This window comes from Schistocerca americana, chromosome 11 (assembly GCF_021461395.2).
Source record: "Schistocerca americana isolate TAMUIC-IGC-003095 chromosome 11, iqSchAmer2.1, whole genome shotgun sequence".
Taxonomy (NCBI): Eukaryota; Metazoa; Arthropoda; class Insecta; order Orthoptera; family Acrididae; genus Schistocerca; species Schistocerca americana.
The window spans coordinates 27,903,766-27,917,323 of record NC_060129.1 but is presented as its reverse complement, the minus strand read 5'-3'; the positions used below and the strand labels follow the sequence as shown (position 1 = coordinate 27,917,323).

At 37.1% G+C, this 13,558-nt stretch overlaps 1 protein-coding gene across 10 annotated transcripts in view; it reads right to left on the bottom strand.

Annotated features, from left to right (window-relative positions):
* Positions 1–247: 247 nt before the first annotated feature.
* Positions 248–13,558, bottom strand: part of LOC124553906 (zinc finger protein 724-like) — a 146,252-nt gene continuing 132,941 nt past the window's right edge. For 9 of the 10 annotated variants that reach the window (XM_047127920.1, XM_047127925.1, XM_047127923.1 and 6 more), the window contains one exon: positions 248–1,538. In XM_047127920.1, coding sequence (XP_046983876.1) covers positions 794–1,538 — 745 coding nt within the window. In that variant the 3' untranslated portion in view covers positions 248–793. The remainder of the gene's footprint in view (positions 1,539–13,558) is intronic. The other variant, XM_047127928.1, reaches the window with a different exon arrangement.

Here is a 13,558-nt window from a genome sequence, read left to right as displayed (position 1 = left end):
ATATTCGTCACTTTTCAACCTACTTAAATAAAATTCTGGAAAAATATGTCACCTGAATACTGGAGAACACATGAAAATCAGAACACCAAACAATATTCTTACTGCAACACAGAATATTTACGAACCATACTAACAGTGCACAGGGGTAAATTTAAGAATTTGCATACTTTTTACATTGTGAGAATTTATTTTAATAGTTTAGCAACATAGAAATTCATGCAATTAAAAGAACAACCAAACTCATATATCTGTAATTCTACCAACAGTAAAATTTGAAGACATCACACATTATGATTTCTGAACAGACACAGATTTACAAATTTCCACTTTATTATGATACAGGTGTATTTCAGTGTACACTGTTAAAAACATACAATTAAGTTGCCTCAAGTAAACATATTTCATACAATGAGATCTCTGAGCCCCTTGTATTAATTAGAACTGCTTTATCATATAAAACTTTGGGCTCAATACAGAATATATATACACAGTTGGTTTCAATAACAATGTGGGCCATGAGAAATTGATAAGAGGTGCAACAAACACTACTACATGTGTGGCCTCTCTGCAGAATGTGCAGCTTGGTGATTAGTGAAATGGTTTAACTCAGTGTCATGCTTTTGTAGAGCGTGTATCCCTTGTAAAAAACTGCATTGAACTTCAGTCAGACAGGAAACAATATTTTTACAAAAATCAAATTCCCGACATTTTCCTGTGCCCCAACAACTACATAGCACTGAAGACTACCAATGCTAACTAAATCTCATCAACAAACACAATATCAGTACAGACTTTATTCAGCATGTATTAGCGAATGCCTTTTAAGTTGACTAGACACAGTAAAGGATTTTCCACAGACGAGACATTTGTGTCGTTTCTCGCCAGTATGTGTTAATACGTGCCTTCCGAGATTTCCAGACTCGGCAAATGATTTTCCACAAACAGTACATTTGTATGGCCTCTCTCCAGTATGTACTAGTATATGCTGTTTCAGTTCACCAGCCCTTAAGAAACGTTTCGCACCAACTTCACATTTGTACACTTTTTCAGCAGTATGTATTAATTTATGTGTCCTGAGTCCGTCAGACATACTAAACGTTTTGCCACACAGGTCACACTTGTGTGGCTTCTCACCTGAATGTAGTAGATAATGCTTCTTAAGTCCTGCAGACCTAGTAAACGATTTTCCACACATGCCACATTTGTGTGGACTCTCGCCGGTATGTACTGAGTTATGCCTCCTCAGGTTACTGAATTGAGTAAAGGATTTGCCACAAACAGTACATTTGTGTTGCCGATCACCAGTATGTATTAAACAGTGCCTGTTGAGATCCCCAGATACTTTAAAACTCTTTCCACAAACATAACATTTATGCGGTCTATTGTCAGTATGTATTAATGATAGTTTCTTCACGGTACCAGACAAAGTAATGGATGCCGATTTCTTAGCAGCAATCTCCAACTTACGAATAGTAACTCCATGCAGACAATTTTCTTGTAACATAGTTCTTCCAACCTTGCCGACAGCAGATTTCAACCTGAAAATGAGTAGAAGTTAGTAAATATTTATTTAGCTGACGCTGAACATGGACGTTTCAGTAATCAACACCTTCTTGACTGTAACAGATAGTATTTCAGCTATGCACACACAGTTCACATCCATTTACCTTCTCACAAATAAAACAAGACAAGAGCATCAAAATGTAAACAAAATAACAGATGAAACTGTGAACAATACTTTTCAGAAATTAATAAGAACTTTCTGTAGCTGTAGTTTTCCTACTTCAGAATAGATAATGTAGTCATTACATCTACAAGATATTAACCAATGTGAGGTATATTAGTTATATGGAATTCAACATACAGTGTGTACTATAATTTCTGTATAATTTAATTTGTCGATCAATTAATCTAAAATGCATGGCCACCTAGTTCTGTGGATTTGATGAAAAAGTCAAGTATGGTGAGTGTCTTGAACCAACCATAATACAATAAAATTTGTGTTTCATATATTTAGTGTAGGAGAGAACAAACGAAAGGCATTGCTTTCACCCTGCTATCATCGAAGAAATAGATCCTTCTCTAACAGGTAGACTGCTGACATTACACTAATACATTTTACCAATTAGTTGAAATATATGGTAAAATCGGAACACAAATTTCGTGAAACTATGACAGTAGTCTGGAAGATGTGGAGTATTATTGAGTTGGATACCTTGGTATAACCACCAACTGTTGATGCTGGAGGATATGTGGCCTGAACAAAGCTACTTGATGACCTGGTCTAATTACATGGGGTTTCCATATATTCAAGATAAATCACAGTATATTGCTGTAAAATCTGAACAAGAAATTATGCACATCTGTCTATGGCATGTTGCCTCCCATTTCTCTCATGGCTTGGACATCAATGTGCTCAGGGAAGTGAAGTAACATCTACACAACAGACAGACATGAAAATTTACATCTACATGTATACTCTGCAAACTGCTGTAAAGTGTACAACACCTGTTATTTCACATTTTGGCACACATTACTGTATTTTCCTACTCCAATCGTACATGGTTCACGTGAAGTATGTTTCCTTAAATGCCTATGTGCATGCTACAACTTGTCTAATTTAGTCTCGACAGTCCTTAGAGTATGATATGTAGAGGTTGTACTATGTCCTTTGCTTTCTAACTTAATATTTAGTCATGAAGTCCTTTAAGTAGACTTCTGGATGATAGTTGCCATATCTCTTCAAGTACCTGTGAGTTCAGGTTTTTTAAACATTTTGGTGATGCTCTCCCATTGGTCAAACTTGTTAGCATTCTTGATGCCTTGCTTTACACATGTTCAATATCCTTTGCAAATCGTATTTGGTACGGGTCCCAGTGATCATAATACTGATCAATATTCTAGGATCTGACACATGAATGTTTTGACAGCAATCATTCGAGACTAAATGCATTCTTCTGTATTCTACAAAAGACCTGGTGTCTGCCACACACCTTACCCAGCACTGAATCCATGTGATTATTGCATTTCATACCTCCACAAATTGTTACATCTAGGCACTTGCATGAGTTCAGTTTTATGAAACTGGTCTCAGTACACAATTATAGCAACTAACATGGGAGACTATGATTACCCAGGTTACAGCAGGAACATTCATAATAAATTGTGAAATCTTCAGTATTATCTCTCTACTATGATTTACTATACTCTGTCAGCTGGCTAGAAGCTTAAAGCTTGGATTTAGTTAAGTTATGTATGATGACATATATCTATTTTTGTCATTCCACAATGTTTGAGTAACTTCTACAGCGCATTATTGAAAACAATATTTTAAATAGTTGGAGTTGAGCTACAGGTAAGATTAATATGCCATTTTAAAGAGGAAGATCTGTAGTATTTTATTTCACAATAAACTGAAAACCCAAAAATTTCATCATTTTTAGGTTCCGGGTTCCCTTAATGAAATTTGTCCAAATTTGTCCTAAATAATACATCTATTTTTACAACAAACAGCTCAGTTCATACATACAATACCAGGAACAAAAATGATCTGCACAAGGACTGAAAAGCACTTACTTTAGTTCAAAAAGGGGTCCACTACTCAGGAACACTCATCTTCAATAATTTTCCAGCAAACATAAAAAATTTAGTTACAAGTAAAGATCAGTTTAAAAGGAGCCTGGAAGACTTACTAGTGGCCAACTCCTCCTACCCCATTGACGAATTTTTTAATAGAAACAAATGATGTATTGTATATACTCACACTATTAGTATTGTTATTGCAGCTTAAAAAAATGATGTATTGTATATACTCATACTATTAGTATTGTTATTTCAGCTAGAAAAAAAAATTAAGATGTTCCACATCCACGAGGATCTCCTCAGCACAGATCTATGGAACGAAAAACTAATCTAATCTAATCTCAAAGGAAGCCTCTTGACCTGCACAATGTGGGCATTCACAGGGGGTGGGAGTGCTAGCAGTTGGGAGCTCTAATGTCAGGCACATATTGGAGTGCCTTAGGAGGGGATGAAATCCAGTGTACACGCTATTTGCATACCTGCAGGGATAATTCCAGATGTGAAACAAGTGCTGGCAGATGCCATGAAGAGCACTGGTGCAGCCAACTGCAGGTGGTCACTTATGTCAGTACCAACAATGTGAATCACTCAATCAGAAGAGATTCTCTCTGTGGTTTCGGGCAGCTAGCTGACATGGTAAAGACTGCCAGTCTTACTTGTGGGATGAATACAGAGTTCATCAAATGTAGCATCATCAACAGGATTGATTTCAGAGCTTTGGTAATGAGCCAAATGGAGGTTCTGAATCAGTCTCTCAGTTAATTCTGCAAATGTTTACGTTGCAGATTTCTCAATTTGCGCCATAGAGTGGTGGAGTTTTGAGTTCTGCTTCACAGGTCAGGCATCTGCTACATGTACAAGGTGGCTAAATGGATGGCAGGGCCATATGGAATGGATTAGTTACTTTTTAGGTTATAAGGTCTCAAGAAAGTAGAGAAAAGGCTTCAGTCTCAAATGGTTCAGTATAAACACCAGTACATAATAGACATAGGAACAGTCAGTACTGTCCTTGTAAACTTCATAGCTGCACCAGGAAAGAACCTAACTTCCAAGTGCTAATTGGAAGCACTCAAGTTCAAGCTGGCTAAATCTGGAGACATGATCAGCTGAAATTCTTACACAGGACTTAATGGTGTTCTGAAGGGATAGATTAAATACAGCTGGTGTTGGTACCTTTGTTGCTGTTAGTAGTTTAATGTCACAGGAAAATTGATGTAAATAGTTCCTTTCAGTTAGTATGTGTAGAGTGCAGTCAAACTTCACCTGCAACATCAGTCATCACCACTTGCAGTGCAGTGAATTTACTCTTTTCTGTGCACAATATTTTTTGTTCATTTTGTGTGTATATGACAAGTCATAGAGGCATAATTAGAACTCTGAAAGTTTCATATGCCAAGCTGAAGGAACCTACAGACATGTCACTATTCAGAGGTGATTTCCGAGAAGAGTTTTTAATACCAGGGAGGTGTAGAATCTCTCATTTGTCAGGGCACAAGTTGCCATGCAATAAAGACTTGCCAGCAATATGTAACATTTGTAGATAATTTGGTCATTTTGCATAGAACTGTTTACAACCCTATTGCGCCATGATCCCACATAAGAAATAGTTTAATCTATTTTGTGTTTGAATTTTATCTGGAGTTTTTTCATTTTTTTAAAAACTGTAATGACAATTGCAGAACACAAAAAATGGCAGACATGTGCAGCTACTACTGGTGAGTCTGTTGGCACAGTATCAGAACAAGTAAACAAATTATTGGCAGTTAATTTGAAGCAGATAGAATACAGGGAGTAATTATGCAGGCAAGTAGATGCACTGCAAGCTGTTCGGCAGCAGACACAATTGCAATCAACAGAAGTGCAATCAGCGTTGATTTAATATCCCCTTCCATGAAGCCACTAGCAGCCAACTTGATAGTGCCTTTTACTGCGAAAACAATGGGGACTGATAACGTGGTTATTGAGTAGTTGGTGAGACAAGACACATCTGTATATGATTAATTTATGGTTATTGGGAAAAACTAAAACATACATTATGTACCATGAAACACTAAGTAACGCAGGGACATTGATGTACCTAGCTGTTGGCCTGCACTTGCAGAAATAGAACAGCACAAGGTTCTTCCAGGGAAAACAGTAGCTTGGCAGAAAAACACAGTGAACCTGGGGAATCCTCCTTGGATCAATGCACAAACATCAGAGCTGATATAGAGCACTGAGGCTAATAGATTCATCTGCATGAAGGTGAAAATAAGACCTCACTTTATTTTTATGGCGTATCCCAACTGACATGTCAGGATAGAGAATCCAATTTAACTGTATAACAAGGCAAGTGTCCAATAAGACATGTCGAAACCTACCCTGAAACTTTTTACACAGGAAGAAGGCAACGTACTAAATGCACTGTCAAAATTTTAGCTGCTAAGAGACGGCATGTATTAAAAATAAATAGCTGAAAATTGCCAAATTCATAGCTTGCTAGGCAGTGGCAGAAATGTACACCTCGACTGTTGCTGCACCAACTGCACATATCCAACTAGACACACACACACACACACACACACACACACACACACACACACACACACACACACACACACACACAGTGCACAATTACTATTCTCTCGAATTAGCCACTCAAGTAATATCTATCACAAATTATCAGTTGCTTTTTGCAGTGTTGATAAGTGTTAACAATACAGATAAAGCTGAATTAATATTTATTGTGTTTTCATAAATCATGCCTGTTAATAGTGCCTTTTTTCCTTCCAGTTTCACAGTAACGTGGAATCCAATTAAAGTTCTCAATTTAGCAATGATAAGATATGAAGAACGTGGTTTCCAGCTGAAATCATCTACTGATCATTCCACTGAAAATCAACACATTTTAACCAAAGTGGCTTGCATCATGGTTACAGAATTTAATGAAATTTGGTACAGTTAATACCTGCACTAAATGAAGTTCATACAGCAGGCACTGAAATGTGAAACCCCCAGGGGGTGAGCAAGGCCCTCTCAAAGCTACAATTTTGCTCTAAAGGAGAGGGGAAAAAAAAACAAACATGATACCATGTGTGACCTCCTACCTCCCGTACTAAATCAGACACAACCAAAACGTTGGACTTATTTTGAAAGGTAACACCTTTCCCTTGTAAGAGAAAGCAATAATGTGTTCTAATGGTTCATTGTTCAGAAGTAATACATAGACAAACAACTACACAAGTTATCACGTTTTTGCAAGTTTCCAATATTTCTTATCTCATGTGTGAATGACAGTACTGAAAAAAATATTTAGTGTATATAGAGAGGTGATAAGGCTGAATTCATAAAACAAATTTAGTTGTGTTACTTGCATGCACACGTTGACTTATTGAGTTTTGAAAAATTCTGAAATTGTCGATAATCACCATTTGGGACCTCCCAAGATGCAGTGTGTGCAAGGTCATAGCACCCTGCAAATTGCTTCATTATGCAGCTTGTATCTAAGTTTAATTACGCTCAAAATATCTTTGTGTTACTCCAATGCGTAACTTTTTTACTGTACTCTTTAACAGCGTGTATGTGTCAATAAGGACAATATTGCAAATGCCACAGAATTTAACACAAGAGGAGACCTATTATTCTGTAACATATTCAATTTAAATTAGTAGAAATAATATGTTTCACACTCTGAACACATCAGTCATTATGTAAATAGAAAGTTACAAACGAAGCACGTGCACTGAAGATCAGTGCCTTTCCTCACTTAGATTGCTGAAAGTTGTTAAACAACTGGAGTATTTGAATTTCAGTTGCCCTGTCCAGTGCATACTGTCTGCCTGTTCTAGTGTTTCACACAACATTTGGTTTTAGAATGTCTCTGAGTTTCACCTAGCTGACTTCGTTGGTTAAAAACTAAGCTTTAGCTGGTCCAGGTGATGCAGATACTTCACCAAAACATCTTGGTTCTCTTCAGAACAGTCCATAACAAAGGCAAGGTACCACTTAGAATCATAGACACAAATAATATAAAAATATGGCCCGATATCCTGCAATCATACTGCTTGGTATTGTACTGCAGACTGTTGTGCCTCTGCATTGTGTGTGAGATAAGCCATATGATAAAGTGGTGGTAGTCTCTTGTGTTTGGAATTGTCCAGCAGTGATCAAATCTTTCATTCAGTAGCACTGCACTGTTATTTTCAATGTCTTCTGAGGACACATAGAAGAACTAATTACCCTTTATCCCTTGTGACACAAATTCAAAAAGTGCTTGTGCAGTGAGGATTGGGTGATGAAGTGCTTAAAACACTTCTTCTGGCAGTCAGTCTTTTGACTATCCCTCCAACTCTATCACAGGCACTCTTCCTGTGGCTAGTGGCAAAGAAATGCCACTCAACATCAATTCTGAAGTCCTCAGAATGCAGTGTCAGATTTTTTAAATTTTTCCAGTGTTTATATTGAGATGTTGCTCCATCTCAACAGTAGTGAATTTTTCCTAAGTGTGGCATTGCTCCTTTTATATGGTAAATAATGGTTTTCTGATAACAATGTACTACAGTTATTGAGTGAGTGAGAGAGTCATTTACAATGCACATTGTCTTTACAGTTGATGACTCTGACGCTAATTTCAGTAGAGAAACTACGAATGGATGCACTGTAGTCTGGGATTGCTGCCTGTGAAATCCTTGTGCTACGTCATGTACAATAAACGAGTAATTCTCAGACAAATCTCCAATCACAATACACTCTGTTGGGTCAAGCGTTTCTTTCAGTGAATAATGTGTTTTATTATAAAATGATGACTTTTCAGCAATTCCAGTTTGTTGCAATAATAGTGTACGAAATCAACTGTTTCCACCACTGATATCAATGTACATCTATCTGTTGTGATGAACTACATATACTGGACATTTTCAGCCAAATGCAGTGCTTCTGATTCTGCAACAAGAGCTGAAATACACTGCACTCCAGGGCACTTATCACACTTATAGAAAAAACACACACACACACCACACACACACACACACACACACACACACAGCATGGGTTCCATGACCACCCGCGAGTATACACCATTTGGAAAGAAACTGTGCACATTTCGAGAAACCAGATTTATAAGTGGGAAACTTCTCTTTGAAGGCCGCATACAGCTCCTTCAGATTCACTAAAGCAATGTGTTTCTCCTTGTATTCTTTAACCCTTTGACTACTGGAGGCGCACCATCCACTTGGCACACTGAGGCATCCTGGCCTGTGGCCTAATCCGGCTACCTGCGTGCCTGCCACTCGAAGCTGCCGCTGGGGCCGGATCGGCCCAGGCTGCCTAACCCGCCCTGTACTGAATACTTCTCGGCTGATGACTTGCTCAGAGCCAGCATGAATTTTTGGCGATTTTTGCAAAGAAATCAAATTTGGTCATTTGTACAACTTCACGTGTTCTTTTAAGAATACTAATGAAAAGGATTTTACTAGGCATCTTGAGCCAGAAAATTGTAGGTAAATCGGCCAAAAATAGGCACCAGAAAAAATTTCCAATTTGTCTTCTTGCATGTCCTGAACTAAGGCTATGACGAACGTGAAACTTGCCATGTAGTAACCTAACAACACAAGGTTCTTAAATATAAAGTTTCATTTCTGTAGCACTTTCCAGTACTGAAAGAATTAAGCGCAAAATTGAAGATAAAAACGTCAAAAATGCAGTATTTTCGTTCTGATTTTCCTAAAAAACTATGCTCTGTAAAACATACCAAGTTTTATAACTGGAATGAAAGTTGGGCGCGAAAATCAGGCCCGAAAACAATGTAAACTTCGGATTTGCATACCTAGTAGAGTGAATGCATGATGAAAATGAAATTTAGAGTGCAATAATAGATTGATAGCACAACGATAAGGAATAAAAATTTTTGTTCCCCTACTATTTTCCAATAATCTACAAATTAGTCGAAAAGATGTTGATTTTTATAAAAAGATGAAAGCAGGGTATATTCGATACTTCTTACAAATACCGTTTTCTATTAATGCTTCAAAGCCAGTCTCATTCAGACAACAAATTTTAAGCCTCCCACCCTCCCGAGAACAATGAATTTAATTTCCAATATTGGCTAACAACAGAGGCAAAGTAGCAAGAAAAATCGCACTGAGAACAGAGTGTTAACTTTGGCATGTTGCTTCTCGTTAATCAGAGGCGTTTAAATCAGTTATGGAAAACAGGTTTTGCACAAGTAGAACGAATGTGATCTATATTTGTACTACTAAGGATAAAAGAATATAACTGTCCATGTTACGTGTTAATAATTTAAATGTATCGTATACAGATTAATGTATGGGTTTTGTTATACTGGCGCAACGTACTTGGCATAATTACATTTGCCACAGTACAGATATTGCGCCATCTCAATCACCAAGTCCATTCATTTGCCAGTAAACTGCTACATATGAAGAAGTCCGGCTTCGTTTAAATAATCTTACGCCTGTTGCATCTATTTCCCATCCTTCTTTTCCATCCAGGCTTTGAACGGGCACTGGCGAAGCTAAAAATAGATTTATATATTATTTTACATTTTTGCCCTTTTTAGTAATTCATTCAGAAGCGTCTATAAATTTTCTCAGATTTAGTTCCCAATGATTAGTAATGCTTCATTGTGTGATAAGTCTCAAAGCTGGGTGCAATACATAATGGAAAGTTGCAAGTTTTGCATTGGAATCTAGTTTCCCGGCGCACTTTCTGTTTCGTGCAAACCACGCATCTGCGCATTGGCGTACTTTTCTGCGAATGTTCACTCACAATAACAGCCGGAAATGTCTCCTTCTGAAACACAGAGAATTCTCGCCATCGTAGCGCCTTCCCCTATCAGCTTCTTTCCAATCTGTAGCATATTTTTCTGCAATCTCCCTTACGAGAGAAAAGTGAAACTTTGCGAGTGCCAGTTTTCGCCCTGTTACCGACTGGTGGAGAGCATTAGCATTTAGAATGAACAAAAAAAAAAAAACTTGTGCCATTTCACAGTCTTATGCACTGATCCCATTGAACTCAGTGACATGTCACAACGTTCAAAACGGTCAACTGCAACCATACTCGAACTGTAATCTACAATGCATTGCGGTTTCTTTATTTTTTCGCCAGTATTTCAGTCAGTCTTCTCTGTTTCAACCGTTTGTGTTGTGTGACTTGCGGTCAACATGCACACCTCTCTCTTATCACACAAATTGATAGCAAGGACCTTGTCAATAGACTTAAACTCAGTTTCTCGTCGTTTTAATTTCTGCTGCAGTTTTGGCATGTTGCGCCTATTCTTACGAACAGTACCACATGTGGTTGTTCCATGGTTGTGAAGCCAGAGGAACAGGTCCGGGCTGGAGTACCAATTATCGACGTTAGAATATGACCCCATTCCAAATATGATCCCATAATAGTTGCCACTACATAGCCACTTTTTCCCAAATAATGGAACCCAATTTCTGTTGTTGCTCCTGTATATACAATAAAATCCAAAATATACCCACTCTGACAGTCACTCAGTGCAAATGTCTTTTTTCGAATCTACTTCACTTGGTTGGAATAAACTGTTTAATAGACAATCGTCCTTTGAACAGCAGCAGACCTTCATCTATACAAAGCCTGTGATGTGGGCAAAATGAATTATGAAACGTCTTACGAACTTTGTCAACAATCGTCCTAATTTTAAACAGACTGTCATCCCCAGCAATCGCAGAGTTATCACTGAAGTGTATCATTCTCAGAAATAGATAAACACGATCTTGGGACATAATTTCGCTGAAAACTGGCTTGTTCAAAAGTGTATCTCTGGACCAGTAATCACTTAATTTCAACTTCTTAACTTGCGCCATTAGAAGGCAAATAGGAACAAAACAATACATTTCCACAAATCCAGTGTCTTTCCACTTTGACAGTCGAGAATTCACAGATTCTGTAGTATTTTCTCTGGTGTAAACGTAAAAACGATTTGTTTCGTCTGCAATAAATTGCAACAGTTCTTGAGATATAAAATGAAAGAATGCTTGGGTCAGTATCTAATTGACGTAGTCCTGACTGCCTACAGTAAGAGAGTTTATGGCACTCCTGTCCTATTACTGCACCAAGAAACATTTCTCCATGTCATCCACACACTGATCATGCACTTCACGACTCACTTTCATATTGAACTGTAGTGTCATGCACACTCCTCATAAGATAATCCAATACTGTGCACAATGACAGCAAAGTTGTGATTGGATGGTGATGGTGGACCAATTAGGATTCCTGGGCTGGCAGAACTGAATTACAGGTAGTGTGTTAGGTTGCTGTCTGTACATAAATACAATAAATTATGATTACATGTATCAGGCTTTCCACAAGTGATGGATGGCACATTTGGAGTTAGGGAAATCAAAATAAAATGTTTAATTTAAATCCTTGATTTCTTTAGATGATTTTCAAACATTTATTATTTGATAGACAAGATTAATGGAAAATTTCAGTAATTCACCATTATTTTTGTCTGCAGTTTTGACCAACAGTTCTGGATTAACACCATAAAAATAAAACAAAGTGAAAAATTAAAAATTGAATTTAACTGAATGTACTTTGGACACTTCAGAAAACATCCCTGAAAGATAGCAGTGTCATGGTTTGATGCTTTGGAGGATATATTTTAACTTAATTATCTCACATAAATTGTCCCATCCATCACAAGTAGCATGTGCAATCCATCACAGTGTTGATCCACCATAGTGCTTATGTATGAAAAAAAAAAAAAAAAAAAAAAAACAATTTGAATTAAAATGTAACTTACAGAATTAAGTAAATCTTGAGCATGACTCAATGAAATGAAAGTCTTTCTTTACCATCAAAAATCAATGCACGATTTTTGTGACAGATGGGAGAGCTTTCACTGTAAAAAAGAAATTAGTGCAAAATAATTTGGTGATGCCTACTAGTCTCCAGATTTTCTAGCTATGCTACTGAAAACAAGCTTAATAATGAACTGTTTGTCAATAATGGTGTGAAATCATTGCCATCTTGACAACCTATTGTTTACCACTACCACTCATAACTGTAATTTCTCTAAGATGATGGTGATAAATGAAAGGGGAAAAAAGTTGCAGAATGTTTCTATTCTCTACATGTAATTTCAGTGGCTTAGGATTTCACTTAAACTATTCACAGTCATGACTTTCACATTTTTAACTTTCACTCATAGGTTTTTCACTCATGGAATGCCTAGTATAATATGTGGTGTATCAGTTGTTAAATGACTTACAATAAATGGGAGCAACACAAAGATATTTTGGGGGTAATTAGACTTAGATACAAGCTACATAATGATGGAATTTGCAGCACGCTGTGACCTTGTACACACTGCATATGTGGATGTCCCAAATAGTAATTTTTGACAATTTCAGAATTTTCAAAATCCAAAAAGTGAAAGAGTGTGTGCAAGTAACACAACCAAACTCGTTTCAAGAATTCAGCCCTATAACCTCTCTATACACACCAAATGTTGTTTCAGTACTATCATTCCACATGAGATAAAAAAATATTGGAAACTTGTTAAAATGTGATAACTTGTGTAGCTGTTTGTCTTTGTATTACTTCTGAACCATGAACCATTACAACACATTATTGCTTTCTCCTATGAGGGAAAGGTGTTACCTTTCAAATAAGCCCAACCTTTTGGTTGTATCTGATTTAGTACAGGAGCTAGGAGGTCACACATGATATTATTATTATTATTTTGTAAAAAAGGCCAAAATTGTAGCTTTGGGAGAGCCTTGCTCAGACCCCTGGGGGTTTCACATTTCAATACCTGAGTTATGAACTTACTTTAGTGCAGGTATTAACTGTACCACATTTTATTAAAATCTGTAACCATGATGGAATCCTCATCTGATGATTTCCAATAGAATGATCCCTACTTCTCCTGAGGCCTTACATATGTGTCATTTGTTAGTTGATTTCCTTGACATTCATTCGAGTGATATTGACATTTCAAATT